Consider the following 20,380-nt stretch of genomic DNA (forward strand, 5'->3'; position numbering starts at 1 on the left):
GCCTTTTCTTCCCCTGCCCAAGGCGCCCCACCTGGGCAGGCTGACTATGGGATGGGGCATCTGCCCCAGGTGATGGGCTGGTTCCAGGCTCCTGGCACGGCAGCCCCGGAGCCTGGCCCCAAGCCCGCCCTGGGGGACAGGGCGAGTGCCTAGCTGGGGAGGGGGCTCAGCATTAGACCCAGGACCCAGGAGGGGGGCGGGGGGAAGCACGTGGGCTGGGGGGGGGGGACTGTGCTTTGAGAGGGCAGGGAAGTCCCACTGACTACCCTCCCAGCCGACACCTGAGCTCTGACCTCCGCCTGATTCTCTTCACAGGGCAGGGCGAAACTGCCAAGCCACTCAGACGTAAGACCGACCTCTCACTGTCTGTCTGGCTCCCCCCTCCCCCCTCCCACCCCGTGCCTCCTTCCACCCTTGTGGTCCGTGCCATCCAGTGGCATTCTGTGAACCCCTCTGTCGGTCTCTTCTTCCTCTGTCTGTCTGGCTTGCTTGTGAGGGGTGGGGGTGGGGGTGGGGGCGGGCAGCAGGCAGGGCGGAGGGGGTATCCAGGGAAGCTGAGGCCCGAGCAGCTGGGCTCCTGGGTAACTGTGCCTCGTTACAACCTCCGGGAATCACAGACCAGGCAGAGGAAGGGTAGGGACAGCCAGGATGATGATAGCGCTAGTAGTGCCACAATGACTGGCTTCCGTGAGTCAGCTGGTAGATTGTCCATGTGATTCCAAATCTCCCAGCTACAAATGGCTCCCTCCCTGCCCGACCGCGCCCCCGCCCCCCCCAGGACCCCCAGACCAGCCCAGAACCTGTAATGCAGGACTCCTTATTTCATTGGTACTCAGCCCCACACTGTCACCCAAGAGGTGCCCCTATGAGCCAGGGGAGGACACTGAGGCCCAGAAAGTGTCTGGGACACACCTCGTCACCCCGCACCGTGACAGAGGAGCCAGGACATGGGACTTCCAGGCCTGGACCCTGTCCTCCCCAGCTCTGCCCGTGACCTTGGAAGCAAGTGCTAGTAACACTAAAAACTGAACAAAGACACACTGAGTTCCAGCCACACCTTGAAGTGGATAGGATTTCCTTCATCTAGATGAGACTCAGAGAGGTGAAGTGACTTGCCCAGAGCCACGCAGCAGAGCTGGGATTTGAATCCAGGCCCACTCAGCTTGTTGGAACTATAACCAGGACACTATCTTGCTTGAGAGGGGAGAAGGGGGAAGGTTATATTGAGATGTGTGTTGGAAGGTCAGACTAACAGTCCCGTCCCCCTCACCCCGCCCCCAGATTACTGGGGGACTCCTCCCACAGAGGGACTGGTCCTGCAGGGAGTGAGGGTTTCACTAGAGCCCATCCCACGGTTTCCTCCAGACCCTCTGACTTTGGGCTGGCAAGGCCCACCCAGACCCACAAACAGCATCCCAGGCCTCCCCCCTCCCCCACTGCCCCTTGCAGCCCGCTCTCTCAACATTTCTCTTCTCTGTCCCACAGACCCAGGGTCATGGTGAAGGTGGGAGGGTGATAGCATCCCCACCAGACTGGGATTTCTGGGGACAAAGTCACCACCTCCTCCGAAGCACTTCCTGGGCGGGGGTGGGGGTGGGGGGTTCCAGACCTCTGTCTCTGCGACACAACCACTGCCCTGCCCAGAGCCTTTGGACAAGAACCAAGAAGACTCCAGGGCAGGGGTGTCAGCAGGGGCTTGAGGGGCTTGGGGACTGGCCTGGAGGACTCCCACCCTCACTGGCTGTGTCTCTTGTTATCTGCAGGGAACCCAGATGATCTTCAATGCGGCCAAGGAGCTGGGTCAACTGTCTAAACTCAAGGTGAGGCCAGGAGTGTGGGGAGGAGGTCGGGGTCAGGGGAGGCCTTGGGAGGAGACCCAGAATAGTGACAGGCTTTGTAGGTTCCCGGACAGGAGCCCTTCTCAGACTGCTTTAAGCACATTTTTTTTTTTTTTTTTTGCTCTGGTGTATTGGAAAGGTACAACTTGATCAAGAGTATAAATCATTTATTCCACAAATATTTATGGGGCACCTGCTGTGTGTGCCAGGCACATGCTGGGCCCCGGGCACACCATGATGAAAATGCAGACCCGCTATCCAACCCCTCACAGTTTTACAGGATTTAGTACCATAGATAGGCAGATCCCTAATGGAGGCCTGCTCCGCCCACCTGGCCCCGCTCTCTGTTCATCCAGGACCACATGGTACGAGAGGAAGCCAAGAGCTTGACCCCAAAGCAGTGTGCGGTCGTAGAGCTGGCCCTGGACACCATCAAGGTGAGAAGCCCCACCCCTGCCCATCTCAGGTGGGGCAGGCAGAGGGTATGGCTGGTGTGGACATGAACCTAGATTCAAACCCACCTTCATTCAATTTATGAACACTCCCTGATGACCCGCTGGGAAGGCCCGGGGAGCCCCCGACTGGGGGTTGGGGGGCAGACAATTGGATACAAACATCTTTAGTCCTGTGGTCAGGGTGCCGTCGAGGGAAGAATGGGAGCTGGGGTGGTCTGGGGAGAGAGCAGCAAGGACTTTCTAGAAGAAAACAGGTGGGAGGTGGGTTTTGAGGAATGCATAGGAGTTCACAAGGCCAAGCAAACAACGTTCTAGGCAGGGGCCCAGCCCATGCGAGGGCATGGAGTCATGAGAGAGGCTGTGGTCGCATGAAAGGAAAAGTACTCTGAACACAAATGTTTTGCTAAAATGGAGTTGGCAACATATTAAAGGGGTGGGGTCAAGGAAGGCTTCTTGAAACCTTAATCAAAGAAAAACAAGGAGCCAGAGAAGATCCAGGGCCAGGTGTGGAGAGGACCTCACCACCAGTGATCACAGTAAGCGCAAAGGCCCTGAGGCAGGCGTGGTCTAGGGAAGACAATGCAGAGAAGTCAAGGAGGTTGCAGGGTGGAAGCTAATGGGCCTGGGGAGGGGCTGGAGGCACGAGTGTTATTCTGAGGGTCCTGGGAGCCCACTGGCAGGGTGGGGGCAGGAGTGGAGGTGGGGGAGTAGCCGCACCGGACTTGAGTGGAGACCCCAGGTTCACCCCGTGCCTCATGGCAGAGGGCAGAGGGCAGAGGGCAGAGGGCAGAGGGATGGAGGAGCCAGTAGGGGTGCCTCTGGCCTCACCTCCCCTCCCTGTGCCCACAGCAATACTTCCACGCGGGCGGCGTGGGCCTCAAGAAGACCTTCTTGGAGAAGAGCCCGGACCTGCAGTCGCTGCGCTATGCCCTGTCCCTCTACACGCAGGCCACCGACCTGCTCATTAAGACCTTCGTGCAGACGCAGGCTGCCCAGGGTAAGGGGCAGCAGGGTGGCCCCAGGCCAGCACTCGCCCGCAGGGGCAGCCCCGCCGCGAGCTGCCATTGGCTCGTCTCCTGTGGCATCATGAGCGCGGTAACAGGTCCCTGGCGCTTGTGAACTGCTTGGTCCTGGGCCAGGGAGCCATTCACAGTTTGTGGGAAAACCGATGGACGTCTTAGAGCCAGAAGTGATGGAAAGCTCTGGGGCGGGACCGCTTTGACGGCTAGGACCAAGGTGATTGACAGATTCCGGGGGCGCGCGACCCGAGGCCTGGTGGACCGCTGTGGTGGGCGGACCTCTGTGATTGGGGGGTGGGGGGGGGAGGGGGAGGAACTAAGGAGCGATTGACAGCTCTGGCATGGGCGGGGCTTGTGCCGTCCTGTGGCCAATGAGGGGTTGGCAGCTCCAGGGGAATGGGAGGGACGTCTGGAAGGTCTGGGCTAAGGAATGATTGACAATGAGGGGTTGGCAGCTCCAGGGATGGGCGGGACCCCAACCTTGAGGCGGTGTGGGGAGTGGAAGTTCCATGTCTCAAATTCTTTCTAATCTCGCTGTCCCCCTCTGAGCTCACACACCACGGCTCGGGTTGGGGGACCGGACTCCAGGGTCCTGGCTCCCCTCCCCGGGGGCCCTCCCCTGCTCCCAATCGGCTCCAAGAGCTCAAGCCAGGGTGAGAGGTTGGGTCCCTGCGCCGGCTGAGTCCCGGCAGCGGAGGGGGAGCCTTGGGGGCGGGGGGAAGCAAGGCCCTGCGCCCCCCGAGAGGGGCCCCTTCCCCACCCCCGACGGCCCAGGGCGCTCCCCGGGCGCCAGGCCTCTCCGCTCAGCTTCGAGCCCGGTCCACGCTGCTGCTTCTAGTGTCCTGGTGTCCCCCGGAGTGGGAGGCTGTCTGTCTGTCCGTCTGCCGCTGACGTTTCTCTCTCTCTTGTCTCTCCTCCCTGCCACTCGCCGCCCCCTCCGCGCCTCCCCTGCTCCCCCCACGCACACTCGCCCTCCATCCTCGCCCCCGGATTGCTCGTCTCTGCCCCCGCTTCCCTCTCTCCTCCCCGCCCCCGCGATTAGTCCATGGTGGAAAAGGGACTAGGTTTACCCTTAGTGAAGACATTTATCCTGAGAAGGGTACGTGCCTCCGCCGCCCGCCGCCCCTCCCTCCCCCGCGCCCGGTGCCCGGTGCCTGGTGCCTGCGCCCTCCCCGCCGCGGCTAGTAAAAGGCCCTCCTTCCGCCTCCAGCCCCGGGCTGGACCGGCCGCGGGGGCCAGGGCGGACAAGGAGGAAGGATGGCTTGCTGGTTCCACGTGGGGAAGGAGAGGGATTCGAGCCGGCAGCCTAAGCGCAGCTCTTGAGCCAGATCCCAGCTCTGCCGCCCCGTGGCAGGGCGCGCAGGGCGCCCAGGGCACCCGGGGCAAGGTGGCTCCTGAGCCTCAGTCTTCTCCTCGCTGGGCTGGAGGAAGGCCAGGACCATAATTCATAGGATGCGATGAGTTAAATTCAGAGCAGTTTCTGGCATTTAATAGCGCCTAGCAATTTTAGTTACTGCTGCTGCTGCTATTGTTGTTGTTGTTGTTATTATTATTATTATTATTAAGATATCACTTTTCCGAACGTAGAAAACTTCCCTTTTTTCAGGCTCTATGAGTCAGCCCTTGTACTAAGAACTTCTCAAGGATTCTTACCAAGATTCCTTCCAAACACCACACTAAGGGGTTCATCATTCCATAAAGGAGGACACTGCGTCTCAAAGGAGACGCCACTTGCCCAGGGAGCCTTACCCTGCAGGGGGGCGAGGACTTGGGGGTGGGGGAGGCTCGAGAGAAGCACAGACAGGCCCAGGAAAGACCCTTCCTCTTGGAGCCAGCAAACCACGGGAAGGGGGCTCCAGCACTGCCCCCCTCCCCCTTCTTACTAGCTTTGGCCTTGGTCTGCCCCTCACCCATCCCAACCACTGTCGGTTCCCCCCTGGCACCCTCAGTCTGGCCCGGATTGAGCTTGCAATGAAGCATCAGCCTGGGGTGGGGGTGGGGAGGGGAGGCTGAGCATGTGATTGGGGGAGGGGAGGGGAGGGGGCGAGAGCCTGAGATGATAAGGAAAGTGGCCTGGGGTAGCAGCGAAGATGGGGGTGCACTCCCCAATACTGGGGTGCTGGGGGTGGGCAGGTTTTTATGCCCTTGAGCCTCTAACTTCCTGCCCCTGGCAAGTGACCTGGATCAACCTTGGACTGACCCATTCTGCTTCCCCACCCCCACCCCAACTTTCCTCCTGTTCCTCCCCGTGCATGGGGTGCACCAAGCTGGAGAGCTTCCTAGGGGGCTTGGGCGGCAGGTCGGTCGATGTGCTGGCAGTCACAGGTCCCAGGCCCCACAGGGTGCCTTTCTCAGAGTCACAGGAGCTTTTAAGCTGCCCTTCAAGGATCCTCATCAAAACCCGTCAGGATCTGGTGCTGGGCAGACACAGAAGTGCACCTCCCCTCGACTCAAGTAGACAAGGGAAATCTGTTGGCTCTGGAACTAAAATATTAGAGGTTGGGTGGACATCAGGAGTAGCTGGATCCAGAGCCTTCAACAACGCCACTGGTCACTGATCTCTGCAGACACCGCTTTGGGGTGGCCTCTCCCCTCATTAGGCAGCGACAGCCTTGCCAGTTTAGCACCAGACAGAGAGACGCTCTCCTAACAGCCAAAGTCCCAGGGCCAACTCCTACTGGCCCAGCTTGAGTCACATGACCATCCCTCTGCCTATGACTGCAGCCATGGGCAGGGAATGCTCTAATTGGACAGCCATGGTTCATTCAGCCATACCTGAAGTGTGGGATGGAGCCACCTGGTCTGAGGTGAGGGTGGGGGCATCTCTAAATGGAAACCTGGGATTGTCTATTAGAAGAGGAATGGTGTGGAGGCAGGGAAAACAAAAGAGGACGTCTATGTGGCCGGAGCAGAGTTAGCAAGGGTGAGAGTGGAGGGAGGTGAGGCAGCAGAAGGAACCGTGAGGCGTATCGGGAGGGACACGGCAGGTCACAAAAAGGACTCGGTTACCTCCGAGTGAGATGGGAGCGTTTGGAGCAAAGGAGGGATGTGATCTGACTTCCTGGGGATTCTCTGGCTGGTGTATTGAGAGAAACTCAGAGGAGGATGCAAGGAGACAGGCAGGAGTCTGCTATATTGTAGTGGCCCATGAGTGTGATGATGGGGGCTGGGTCAGGATGGAGGTCGGGGAGGTGGGTGAGATTCTGGATGTATTTTGAAGGCAGAGCTGGTGGGCTCTCCTAATGTACCTGTACTTAGGAAGTCAAGGGGATCCAGGAGTGAGGTATAGGGTGCCCCAACAGTTTGAGGGTTGACAGAAAAGGAGGAAGTGATAAAAGAGGGTGAGAAGTGACTAGTGTGTAGGATGAGAACGTGGAGAGGGTGGCATTGTTGTAGCCAAGAGGAGAAACTGAGGCGCAGAAACCAGAGCGTCAGATTCTGCCACGATGGTGTGTAAGATGAAGACCGAGTTTTGACCTTATGGTGGTCAGTCAAAAGAAAAAAGTGGGGGGCAGACACATTAGGCTCAGAGAAGTTAAGCGATCACAGAGCAAGGCAGTGAAAGGCCAGAGGCCTGGGTTCCTGGCCTCCCCAAGATGACCTGCCACTCCCGCCAACCCTCCGTGCCTCCCTGTCAGGGCTGTTGACCTGGTGCTGCCAGCACATCGTGGGTAGGGGACAGTCCGGGCCCCTTCCGGTGGGTGGGAAAGAATGGAGCTGAAGCCAGCATCCTCCCCTGCCCTCCCAGGCTCCAACGTGGAAGATCCTGTGGGTGAAGTCTCCGTCCACGTTGAGCTCTTCACTCATCCAGGAACCGGGGAACACAAGGTCACAGTGAAAGGTAAACAGACTGAGGTGGGAAGGGCAGTGCCCCAGCCAGGATGTACGAGGTTCTAAAACAGAAGCCAGACTATCGGCTTAAGCAAGAAAAACTTTTTCATTAACAAGAAAAAGTTTCCATATAACTGAAAATTCCAGCCCTGGCCAGCGAGGCTCAGGTGGTGGGCATCATCCCAGGCACTGAAAGGTTGTTATTCGATTCCTGGTCAGGGCACATGCCTGGGTTGCAATCTTCACCCCCGGTAGGGGGCATGCGGCAGGCAGCTGATTGATGTTTCGCTCTCACGTTGATGTTTCTCTCTCTCTCTCCCTCTCCCTTTATCTCTCTCTAAAAATCAATAAAAAAAATCTTTAAAAACAAAAACTGAAAATCCCAGCAGTATAGCACCTTCAGGCATGGCTGAATCCAGGGGTGCAAACAGTGTTAACAGGACTCCGTTTCACTTTCTCCGTCTCTCAGCTCCTCTATCCTTTTATTTTGTTAATTAGCAGACAGATCTATTTTAGCCATGGCCTAGAATAACCGTGGCTTGAACAAGATAGAATACATTTTTTTCTGAGTTGGCTCCAAGGACAATCAGAGTTGACTCTGAGGCATCACAGTGTTGGGGATCCAGGCCCCTGTCATCTTTTGTTGGACTTCTATCCCTAATATGTTTTCCTCCTCTATAGGGTCCCAAATAACTCAGCCCTCACCAGTATCCCAGCCTTCAGCTAGAGGAAAGAGAAGTTCAGGCCCTAAACTTTACGGCATTTTCCCTTTTAAGCCATAACCATGGCTACACTTAGCTACAGTAGCATGCTGGGAAATGTAGTCTTTTGGACAGGCTTTGAAAACCATGGCCCCAAAATGAGGGAACCTGACCAACCTTCTCCTCCACTTCCTCCAATAGTGGTGGCTGCCAATGACCTCAAGTGGCAGACTTCTGGCATTTTCCGGCCGTTCATTGAAGTCAACATCATTGGGCCCCATCTCAGCGACAAGAAACGCAAGTTTGCAACCAAATCCAAGAACAACAGCTGGGCCCCCAAGTACAATGAGAGCTTCCAGTTGTGAGTCTGGGGTGCTCTGGGGAGGGGGTATTTGCTGGGTTAACCTCAGCCCACGAGGCAGGAGGCATGTCTGATGGGCCAGTGGTTCATGGGCACGGGGATGTGAGAGGTCACGTCCTAGGTAGGGTTGGTGGGAACGGAGGCACCTTTGTGCAGAACTGACCTCAGTGAGGGAAGATTGAGAGGAAGTTGACCATCTTGGGGGGCAGGCAGGTGTGTGTTTGGGGGTTGGCATCGAGTGTGATATAGCATCATGATGAAGGCTTGTAAAGCGGAGGGGAATCTGAGTAGAGGGGTGTGTTGGTTGGGGCCATTTCTGGGGCTGGAGACTCTGGTGGTTCAGTAGTGTGGGTGGTCATGGTGGGGGGCGGGGATGGGGACTCATGGAGTCAGCTGTGAGCCATGTCAGGTCTGTTGGGGCAGGTTATCTGGAGGAGTCTGCTGTGGGGACTGGAGTGGACTGTGGTTTGGTTTAGGAAGTGGGGATGTGTATCATGTGAGGTGGGATGGGGTGGGGTCACTCTGGATAGGGATTCCTGGTGGGCAGGTGTGAGCTTGGTCAAGGCATCAGGTGTCCAGACGGGAGAGACCCTGGGGAACATAAATAAATCTAATCAGGGGGTACAGAGGGGTTACCTGGGGTGGGGTGAAGTCATGTGGGTGGATTTTTGGATGAGGTGTGAACCTCACTGGAGCAGGGTAACATTGGGGGCTGTTCTTGAGGGACAGACGTGCAGAGGGCATCAGAGCTGGGGAGAGTTGGGGGCCCCTGAGGGACAACAGCCGGCCAGTTGTGTTAGAGGAGCCAGAGGCCAGAGGACTTTGCAGTAGTTGGTCCCCTGACACAATACTTGGGAGCAAGAGCAGGGCCTGGTGGGGGCATATGCCTCCTGGGGTGGGCTGGAGTCCTTGAGGACTAGGAGTGCTGCCTGAGAGCCACGTGAAGGGAGGGAGTGGGCGTGGCCAAAGGGAGAGGCTCATCATCTGCTAGCATCAGGGCCGGTCACCCGAGGGGCAGGAGCCCAGCTTCACTAGAGATGTGGCCTGGGGGCAGGGGGCGCCAAGCTGAGACTTCAGGGCAGGGTCTGACAGGGAGGGCATCTTGAGGACCTAGGGGCCATGGGGGAGAGGCCACGCATCACGGGGAGAACTTGAGTTCTGGCGGGAGCCTGGTAATGGGGCTTCTGGGTGCAGTATCTGAAGCAGCAGGATGGTGAGGTCAGCTGCACAGCGCTTAAGGGTTTGGACGCTGGGTACCAGAGTGGTGGGAACATGGCCTAGCCAGGGGCTTGGGGGAAGGCCACTGGAGTCGGGACGTGATGTGGCCAGGCTGATGGGATGTCCTTGCGTGGGGAGCAGAATGGAGGGAAGAGAGACATGGCAGACACTTCTTGGTAGTTGTGGTGGGGAGAGGGGGTCAGCAGCTGTGGGCATGGCCCAGCGAAAGGCTGTAGGGCCAGTCGCTTGGGGCGGGGACTGATGGCCTAAAGGCGGAAGTTATGAAAATGGGAGGATGGCGCGGAGTGTGGTCCAGCGCGGGGGCGGGGCCACCTGGGTGGTCGAGTGGGAGGGGTCTGGCGTGGGGCGGGGCCATCGTGGGGTGGAGCTGGCCGGTGGGCGGGGCCTGATCTGACGCCCCGCCCCTTCCCCCCCCCCACCCGCCCGCAGCACGCTGAGTGCGGAAGCGGGCCCTGAGTGCTACGAGCTGCAGGTGTGCGTCAAAGACTACTGCTTTGCGCGGGAGGACCGTACGGTGGGGCTGGCCGTGCTGCAGTTGCGTGAGCTGGCCCAGCGCGGGAGCGCCGCCTGCTGGCTGCCCCTCGGCCGCCGCATCCACATGGACGACACGGGCCTCACGGTGCTGCGCATCCTGTCGCAACGCAGTAACGACGAGGTCGCCAAGGAGTTCGTCAAGCTCAAGTCGGACACGCGCTCCGCCGAGGAGGGTGGTGCCACGCCTGCGTCCTAGGCGGGGCGCGCGGGCGGGCAGCACTGCGCCTGCGCGAAGCGGCGGGGCGGGCGCCTGCGTGCTGGGACCTTCCTGAGGGCGAGTCTGCGGGCTCCGCGCCGAAGACAGTGTGCGCCTGCGCCCTGGACTTAGCTTCCCACTGAGGAATTATGAATGGACGATGCCCCGCCCCCTCGGGAGGCCACGCCCTAGAGCGCGGGGAAGGAAAAAGCCACATTCCCCCCTTGCGGCCACGCCTGCCTCGCCTGCGGGGCCTATGGAGCTAGGATGGGAGAACCCCGCCCCTTATGGAGGAGGCCTGGTCCCCGGGCTCTGGTCCCCTGCCTCCTGTCCCAAGGAAAAGCCATAAGACGGGTCCCCAACCCCTGGGGCCCAAGACCAGTTGCCAAGTATGGAACTTTCGGCTCCCTCGAGGGGCAGGCCCGAGGCAAGGGGCAGGGCTTCCTGGAGCACCCCCTGGTGGTGTGGGGGCTGGAGGGGCTAGGATGGTGGACCCTTGTGCAAAAAATAAACGGGGAGAGAGAGGAGGATGGAATTTCAAAAGCACATGCGCCCTCCGGCGCCCAAACCCTGGGGGCCCAGGGAAGGGCTCTGGGGCACCCGCATTTCCCTGTGGGTTTTTTCTCCTCTTTACCCCCCACATGCCCAGTCCTCATATCATAGAGTTCAACTCACTCATTTGACAGATGGCAGAAAGCGGCAAAGCGTTGTGAGGGACCCAGTGCCGGCCTTGTCCCCACTCCCTTTGGCCTGTGTGCCCCATCCGAGGGTGGACGGAGATGCCCCCACAGAGCTCCCCGTTGCTGCTAACCCCCCTCAGGGGACCTCCCCCAACCCTTACAAAGAATGGGGGTCTGGGCCAAGCCTCCTACTGCCCCCTCCCACCTCTGGTTGCCAAGAAAACCGCCTGCCCTCAGCCCTTTCTGCTAGGACCTCATGGGAGCTACCCTGAGAACTCGACCTCCTGCCAACAAAAAGTGAGGATTTGGGATTCTCTGGACCCAGCCCCCAGCCCGCTTCCCCTCCCAGAATTCTCCAGACAGGAAAGAACAGAAGAGACTAGAAATTCTAGGGGTAAGGGGTGTGTGTTTGTGGGGAGGGGTGGGGGGGAGGGAGGCTCTCCAGCACCAGCCTGAGCACGTTGATTGGGAAATTTCCTCCCTCTTTTCCCAGAGAACTTACTCATCCCGCAAAACTCAGCACAAATATCTCCTCCTGTAGAAAATCATCACTGTTCCCCCTCAGGACTCCCCACCCTTTGCCCTAGAAGCAGTGGGACTGGGGGTGTTGGTGACCGGCTCCGTCTTCTCCAGGCTGGGGTCTGAGGCCTCCCAAGGCCCACGCAGGCTGGTGGGCACAGGGATGACAACGAGGCATGCCTAGTTGAGTTATGTCTTGGGGCACATCTGTGTGTGCCCACGCATCCACATGTGTGTCTGTCCATGACCATCCCTATCAACCTTCGCCTCCAACACAGATCTGGGCACACAGGAGTTGTTGGAGCCCGACTGTGGCTGAGGCACAAGACAGAGTGAAGAGGGGATGTGGGAGAGACGGGAGGAAACCAGGGAGTTGGAAGGGTTTGGAATCAGGAGCAACAAGGCTCAGAGAGGAGCAGGACTTGCCCCAAGGCCGCCCAGCGAGCTTGGAGGATCCCTCTAGGCTTCTGCCGCCTCACCGGGGGTGGCCAGGGTTCTTAGCCCTGACGGGGTTGCATTGGCCTTGCTTCATGCCAAGATATGGCCCAAGTTTTCCATGGGTCAGGAAGACGATGAAGGAGCATGGGCCTCTGATGAGGTAGAGAGGTGGACAGGAGGGACATCTTGGGCAGAGCCAGTCCCCTCCCCAAGAGGGACAGACGCAGAGTGAGGACACAGACCAAGAGAAGGAGGGAGAGAGAAGGAAAGTCAGGAAAAAGAGATCATGCCCCAATGGGGACAGAGAGAGACCTTGAGATGGAGAGAGACTCAGAGAGGGGGAGCTGCAGAGACAGAGAGAGGAGAAAAGGCAACACTGGTGACCTGGAAGGAGAAGGGACCGACTCTGGCTCTCACCAGCCTCACCTAGGAGGGTTTACCTACAAGGAGGGGGTACCTGGCCATGTCCCCCAAACGCTCAGACTCAGGCACCAGAGCCTGAAACCTCACCATGCCCCCATCAGAGATGCAAAAAATACTTAACACCCAACTAGAAATCCTTGGGACCTCTCTGCTGGGACCTCAGAGACCTTTTTGTCCCCACCGTCCAGCCCCTGCACTGTCCATCTTGCAGATGGGGGCGCCGAGGGGCGGGACCGCAGGAGCATCCCAGAGTCACCCCAAACTCTGCCGTCTGGATGCAGGGGAAGGGGAGCTCTCTGGGGACTTGGTTTGTATCCAGACCCTGAACGTCCCCTGGACATGCTTTCCTAAGAATTGTCAAGGACCAAAGTCGTCTTCGCTGACACGTGTTGCTTTTCTCTTTGCCTTTTATTTTTTTTAAAAGAGAGAAATCCAGTTGATGGTGTTGAGTAAGACCTCCTCCCCCCCCACCCCCACCCCCCGCCCCCCATCCCCTCACCCCTGCCCAGCCATAGTGACTCCAGGCTGGGTCACAGGTGTAGGATTCCCTGTGCATCCCGGCCACACAGGTGGGCGCAGGGGGTTCAGACCCACCCCTGGCCCCGCCCCTCAGACCCTGAAACCTGCCGGGGAGGTTTTCCTCTACGCGTCTCCTCTCAGCATGTAACTGCAAATGTGAACTCAAGACACTTTTAACTCCATCCTGTCGGTCTAGCATTGTCACAGATGCCCCCATTTCTCTGTAAATATGTGACTTGGAACAAATGTCTAAAACCCATGAAAAGTGGTCATGAATGCATGATGTGGAGATGTTTTGCACTATCCTGATTTTTTGGTCTCTGTAAAAATATTTTATTAACAGCAGATATTAAAAAAAGGAAAAGCACCCCCGCCTCGGACGCATGGTGATGGCTCTGCACTCCCAGAAACAGAAACGCGCGCGCAGCCTTTCCTATGGGCAGATGCCGTAGCAGCGCTGCCCACTTCACAGGGCAGGAACAGGGGTGGAGTCAGGATGCGAACCCCGGGCATTGGGCAGCTGTGGCCCTTAGCTCAAGCAAGTTAGAACACCAAAGCCAGGGACACCTCCCCCCCCCACCCCCCAATTCAACCCAGAGCCCCATGTTTGGGATTTTGTTTTGTTTTGATGTAGCAGGTGAGAATCTCATTTTATTTAATTAATCTCATTTTATTTGTTTTGTTTTATTTCTTTAATCTCAAAGAACAGAAACTTCCTTTTTCTACAGCTAAACCGAATTTCTGCTTTGAGCCTTCATCTCATCAGGGAGCAGAAACGGAGTCTCATTCAGCTCAGATTCCCTCGGTAAATTCAGGGACCCCCCCTCCTAAGATCTGGGCTACTTCTGTGTCTGAGTGGCCAGAGCCCGGCCATGGGGTTCACCATCGGGAATGGGTTTCATGAATGCTTTTAGTTGCAAATAAAATTTTAAAAAGGGCTAGCCCTAGCCGGTTTGGCTCAGTGGATAGAGTGTCAGCCTGTGGATTGAAGGGTCCTGGGTACAATTCCGGTCAAGGGCACGTACCTCAGTTGCAGTCTCCACCTGGCCCAGGCCCTGGTCGGGGTGCATGCAGGAGGCAACCAATCGATGTGTTTCTCTCACATCAATATTTCTCCCCCTTCTTTCCCTCTCTCTTCCACTCTCTGTAAAAATCAATGGGAAAAATATCAGGTGAGGATTTAAAAAAGAAAAGAAAAGGGGGGGTGCCTAAAAGTGGAACAAAGAGTGGCTAAACCGTAGGGGTTACCCATAGCTCCGCCATTCCACCCCCAAGACTTGCACGTGGGCAACAAGACGGAAAGCACCGTATGCGGTCTTTTCCCACGGGGATGTTATGCAGCTATAAACGTGGATGAACCACAGCTGTCTGCATGGTGTCGAAAGGGCCAGTCTGCCGGGGGCCCCGAGTGTCCCCAAACATCCTTGGTGGCAGTGCCAGACTGAAGATCTTATCTCTGCCCCAAGACCCAGCAGTTTCCATAGCAACACAGGTGGGCTATGCAGCATTGGGTAACTGCTCACTCCCTGATGGGGGAGCTGGCTTGTTTGCTGCTTGCTACAAGCCATGCTCAGCCTTTGGCCCTGTGTCCCTCAGTACGTGGGGTCCATCATGTCACCCATGGGGCTCGAAGACCGAGGAGCATGCTGCTTGCTGTGCTGTGAGAAGCGTTCATTTGCAACTACAAGCATCTTGCTCCGATCCTCTGAGTCTCAGAGCTGCACCTCTGGAGGGGGAACAGGCGTACTTCTGCCATTCTCCATGGGTAAGGTTTTTCTCTGACAAATGACACGAGTGAATCTTAGAAATGTGACGCTGAGTGAGAGGCATCGGAAAACATGACACCACATTTGTAAAGCTCAAAGACTCGCTATACATATTTATACCCACAAATACACCCACAGAGAGAAAACTTAATGACACATAAATGTGATTAATAAAAAACAATAAGCATGGAACTAAGGATTAAAAAATGGAGGACTCCACTCCAGACCCATCAGGATAGCTACTATTTTTTTAAAAAAGTGTTAGGAAGGCCCAGCCGGTGTGGCTCAGTGGTTGAGCGTCAACTTATGAACCAGGAGGTCACGGTTGGATTCCCAGTCAGGGCACATGCCCGGGTTGCAGGTTGGATCCCCAGTAGGGGGCGTGCAGGAGACAGCCAGTGGATGATTCTCTCTCATCATTGATGTTTCTATCTCTCCCTCTGCCTTCCTTGCTCTGAAATCAATTACATATTAAAATCAAAAACATTAAAAAAAAAGTGCTAGCAAGGATGTGGAGAAATTGGAACCCTTGTGAACTGTACGTGGGAATGTAAAATGGTGCAGCTGCTGTGGAAAACAGTATGGAGGTTCCTCAAAAAATGTAAAAAAAGAATTACCATGTGACCCAGCAATTCTACTTCTGGATATATGTATCTGGAAAAAAAAAATGAAAGCAGCGTCTCAATAACATACTTGCACACCCATGTGCGTAGCAGCATTAGTCACACTAGCCAAAAGATGACCCTAGCCGAAACCGGTTTGGCTCAGTGGATAGAGTGTCGGCCTGCAGACTGAACAGTCCCAGGTTCAAGGGCACATGCCCAGGTTGTGGGCTCAATCCCTAGTGGGGTCATGAAGGAGGCAGCAGATCCATAATTCTCTCTCATCGTGGATGTTTATCTCTTTATCCCTCTCCCTTCCTCTCTGAAATCAATTTAAAAAATGTATAAAAAAAGATGGAAGCAACCCGAGTGTCCACTGACGAATGGAAAAACAACATAGTCCATCCATACGATGAAATATTAATCCGCCTTAAAAAGAAAGGACATGCTGACCTGCTACAGCGTGGTGAGCATTGAGGACATGGTGCTGAGCTGAATAAACAAGCCACAAAAAGACAAATACTGTGTGACCCCACTTACATAAGGTCCCCAGAGGAGTCAAGGTTCACAGAGACAGAAAGTGGGATGCGTGGGTGCCAGGGGCTGGGGGAGGGGAATGTGAAGTTAGTGTTTAATGGGGACAGAGTTTCAGTTTGGGAAGATGAAAACGTTCTGGAAACGGATAGAGCTAACGGTGGGACAACGTAAATGTATGCCATGAGGTGGTACGCTTGAACGTGGCTAATTTTATCTGAATTTCACTCCAAGTTAGAAAACAACAAACATAGGTGGCTGGCCAGATTTGGTCCATGGACCATTGTTTGCCCACTCCTTGACCGAATAATTCTTCTTCAACTTCCCCTCCTCACTGTTCCCATCCTTAGGCAAACTCTAGCACCACCCTCATGCTCACTCCACCCTCCACTCACACCGGAACCCTCAGCCTCACCCTCTCCTCGCCCTCTCATCCCCTCCATCTACCCTAATCTCTCCCCCGTTTATCCATTGCCTTTTCACCGCGTCACCTGCCAACATAGCAGGGTCACCCAGGCAATGTCTACGAGATGTACCTTCGGTTTCCTGGGGGGTTGAACACAATGATGTGGTTCATGGCCTCTGTGAGATTACATTTCATTACATAACTTACTGCATTGCATGTAATTACTCTGCTCCTAATCCTGCACTTACACATCATAGTTTCCGTGACTATGCCCCCTGCAATTACACAATCACCCTCGCCAGCCCATGCGGTACGGTAATTAACGAGAAGGAAGTTGTGGGTAGACAGCAGCACCTGCCCCGCCCACCCCCTTCCCGCAGAGGCTGCAAAGCTGCTGCCACGCTCTCAGGCTCCCGTGTTGCTGGGCGCCTGTTGGGGTCCAGCAGCCGGAGGCACCAGTGGGACTTCAGATGGAAGAAGGAACTGCTATCTTGGTTTTTCCTCCTCTTCGCTCTGTCGGCAGCCAACGCTGGCGGGCTCTGAAAGCAGGCGTGCTGGCCCGTGTGGCTCCATGATTGAACATCAACCCATGAACCAGGTCACAGGTGGATTCCCTGGTCAAGGCATATGCCCGAGTTACGGGCTCGGTCCCCAGCAGGGGGCGTGTGGGAGGCAGCCAATCGATGATTCTCATCACTGATGTTTCTATCTCTCTAAAAATAAAAAAATCAATAAAAACGTTTTTTAAACTGCCCTGGCCGGGGTTCTCAGTGGTTAGAGTGTTGGCCCAGGCACCAAAGGGTTGCAGGTTCGATCCCTGGCCCTGGTTGGGGTGTGTGCAGGAGGCAACCAATCAATGTGTCTCTCTCATATCAATGTTTCTCTCTCCCCCCTTCACTCTCTCTAAAAATCAATGGGAAAAATATCCTCTGATGATGAGAGAAAGAGAGAAAGAGAGGGAGGGAGGGAGGGAGGAAGAGAGAGAGAGAGAGAGAGAGAGAGAGAGAGAGAGAGAGAGAGGAGGGAAAGAAGGAAGGAAGGAAGGAAGGAAGGAAGGAAGGAAGGAAGGAAGGAAGGAAGGAAGGAAGGAGACAGTTGTGGATCCTATTTCTTAATCACAGATATGGGGTCTGTGCCCGAAGTTGGAGGTTTCAAGGACCCCCCTGACTTCCTGTCTTCTGTGATTGTTGAGGGACTCAGTTCCCTGGGTGAGCCAGTTCTGCAAAATCATTCCTACAGGACCAGCGGGGTCCTGCCCTTCTGCACCAGAATTTGGCAAACAATGGCCCCTGGACCACATCTGGCTCACTGACTGTTTTTATCAATGAGCCTGCAACTGAGGTATATGCTCTGGACCAGGAATCGAACCCAAGACCCTTTGGTGCAAAGCCCGACACCCCAATCAGCGAGCCCTGCCGGCCAGGGCTGTGGCTGTTACTGTAATGGCAAAAGGAACTTCGCACATGGGATTAAGTGAAGGATTTTGAGACGACAGGGAGATTATTCTGGATTATTTGAGTGGGTCCTAAATGTAGTCAACCGCAAGGGTCCTTACGAGAGGAACCGGAGAAGCCAGGTGAAGTGGATGTGATGAGGGAAGCAAGAGGTTCGCGTGGTGCAGGAAGGGCTCACAGGCCCAGGAAGCCAACAGTCTCAGAAGCCGGAAAAGGCAAGAACACGTTCTCCCCCTGGATCCTCCCAAGGAACCAGCCCCGCTGACACTTTGCAGCCCGTGCAACTGACTTCAGACTCCTGGCCTCCAGAACGACATGAGAATAAATGTGCGTTGTTTTATCACTTATTTTTAAAATCCTTGCCTGAGGACATGCTTAGAGAGAGGAAGGGAGGGAGAGAGAAACAGATCGATGTGAGAGGGAAACATCGATTGGCTGCCTTCCGAACACTCTGACCGCAGCCCAGATAATCGAACCAGCAACCCTTCAGCACATAGGACGGCACTCAACCACCTGAGCCACTTCAGTGGGGCAATGTGTGTTAAGTCACTAAGTCCGTGGAAACTTGTTACTGCAACCACAGCAAGCGGAGACAATGAGCTGATGGGCCAACTGAAGGCTTTTTCCATGAACATGAATCACTTTTCAATTAAAAGTTACATTAAAACTATACACACACACACACACACACACACACACACACACACACACACACACACACACACTATATCCTGGCCGGTGTGGCTTTGTTGGTTGGGCATTGTCCTGTGCACCAAAAGGTTACTGGTTCAATTCCCAGCCAGGCATATGCCCTGGTTGTGAGCTAATTGATGTTTCTCTCCCTCTCCCTTCACTCTCTCTCTAAAAAGCAATAGAAACGTCTAAAACACTATCTATAGGAACCATTACAGAAGGAATGATCGGCTCTCCTGGAGGGTAAGAGAAAAGGAAAGATCTCAGTTAGATAATTGGATGCGAGGGTGGGGCATTCAGAATGAAATTCAGATCCCCAGGCACTGCCCACAAGCTTCTAAAATAACCCCTTCGATCTGGAGGCAGAGCCTGAGATTCTATATTTTAATCGGAGACATTTTGCAGGGAAGAAAAAACAAACCCACTGCGTGCCACAAAGACCCTCTAGGCTCATGTCCCCAAGAGGCCGAATGGTATTGGGCGCAGAGTCTCAATCCTGGCGTGGGGGGCTTGGGGAGCCCCATCACTCTTTGTTCTGGGGCTGCTTTGGCCCTACAGGATGTTTAGCTGCATCTCTAGCTTCTGTCCGTCCACTGGACACCAATAGCGTGATCACCAGGAATGTCTCCATCAGCCAATGTCCCCGAGGAGCCATATCACTCCCAACTGAGACCCACTGGATTCACATACGATCTGAAAACATGTAACTGTAACAGGTGAGAAGGGATTCCAACGTCCCCTAAGAGGGGACTGGTTACTAAACTCGGATCAGCCTCCTGGATGAAGGGTGAGGAGTTAACAAGAACATAACTCCGCTGGCCGCTACTGAAGCTCAGAGTGCAGCTTTGTTAGCCCAGGGATTCCAGCTGTTACCACTTACCCAACTGAAATCCAAACCCCAGCAGCAGAGGTATCACACGATGCTGTCCACTGCGCGCTGTGATGTTCTCCAGCCGGAATGGCCCTCCCTCCACAGAACGGCGTATGTTACAACCAAAAAGAACCGGTAGAACAGCGTAGATCAGGTCCACAATGTGTTAAACTTTAATAAAAGAAAATTGATCCCATGTTTATGAAATAAAAATGTGTTGGATGGGGGAAAAGAAAGCAGGTTGGAGTAGAGTGTATGTAACATGATCCTCTTTTTTGTTATTGTTTAAAATGTTTTTATTGATTTCAGAGAGAGAAAGGGAGAGGCAGAGACAGAAGCATTAATGAGAGAACCATCGATAGATCAGCTGCCTCCCACACGCCCCACACTGGGGATTGAGCGTGAAACCCGGGGCACGTGCCCTGACCAGGAATCGAACCGTGACCTCCTGGTTCATGCTCAACCACTGAGCCACACCAGCCCGGCACATGATCCTCTTTTTAAAAATGTGTATAGATATGCTCCAGGCAGGTGGATAAGGCTAGGTTTTTTTTACCAAAATGTTCTCTGAGGATGACTTAGTTTTGCTTTTTTAGTTTGCTTAGTTGCACCCTAAGGACTTAGGGATCTGAGAACCCTGAACTATTTGACACAGAAAACCCAAATCCCTGGGTGGGACCCCCGAGGCCCCTGCTCCCGGCCATGTCCCCGAGGCCCCCAGGTGCCCACTGCCCGCTGGCGCCTCCTGCAGCCACTTCCTCCCCGTCTCGTGTCCCACCTCCATCGGGGCTTCCTGCGGGACCTCCGGGATACCAAACCCCCATCTTAGAGTCCGTTTTCTGGGGACTCCCAACCATGAAAGTCCTGCTCCACAGCCTGTCTACTGAAACAACCCTGCAGCTGACCCCACAGGATGGAGTGAGCTTGGCCATCTGCCCCTGGGCTATTTTAGGGGGTGCTTCACGGGACAGGCTGGGCCACAGGGCTCTCCCTGCCCCCTCACCCACACTCACGCCCCCCTCAGCCCCTCTCCGGCACTGGGTGCATCCCACACCTTGGCCAGCAACGGGCGAGGGGACTGGGTGTGGTGTGTTGGCAGTGAACGCCGCCCTGGCCTGGTGACTCGGTTGGTTGGAGCATCGTCCCCGTCCCAGACGCCGAAAAGGCAGTGGGTTCATTCCCAGTCAGGGCACATGTGGGAGGCAACCCATCAATGTTTTCTGTTCTCTCTCTCCCTCCCGTCCCCTCTCCCTCAATAAACGTATCCTCAGGTGAGGATTAAAAAAAAAGAGAACACAGAC

General features: G+C 55.5%; 1 protein-coding gene across 1 annotated transcript in view; it reads left to right on the forward strand.

Moving 5' to 3' along the window:
• Positions 1-13,120, forward strand: part of UNC13A (unc-13 homolog A) — a 65,990-nt gene extending 52,870 nt beyond the window's left edge. The window contains exons 38-45 of the mRNA XM_059696265.1: positions 316-345; positions 1,764-1,820; positions 2,195-2,275; positions 3,143-3,290; positions 4,355-4,411; positions 7,061-7,153; positions 8,046-8,205; positions 9,874-13,120. Of these exons, the coding sequence (XP_059552248.1) occupies positions 316-345; positions 1,764-1,820; positions 2,195-2,275; positions 3,143-3,290; positions 4,355-4,411; positions 7,061-7,153; positions 8,046-8,205; positions 9,874-10,174 (927 nt within the window). The 3' untranslated portion in view covers positions 10,175-13,120. The remainder of the gene's footprint in view (positions 1-315; positions 346-1,763; positions 1,821-2,194; positions 2,276-3,142; positions 3,291-4,354; positions 4,412-7,060; positions 7,154-8,045; positions 8,206-9,873) is intronic.
• Positions 13,121-20,380: the final 7,260 nt, after the last annotated feature.

Source organism: Myotis daubentonii, chromosome 5, assembly GCF_963259705.1.
Source record: "Myotis daubentonii chromosome 5, mMyoDau2.1, whole genome shotgun sequence".
In the NCBI taxonomy this organism is placed as follows: domain Eukaryota; kingdom Metazoa; phylum Chordata; class Mammalia; order Chiroptera; family Vespertilionidae; genus Myotis; species Myotis daubentonii.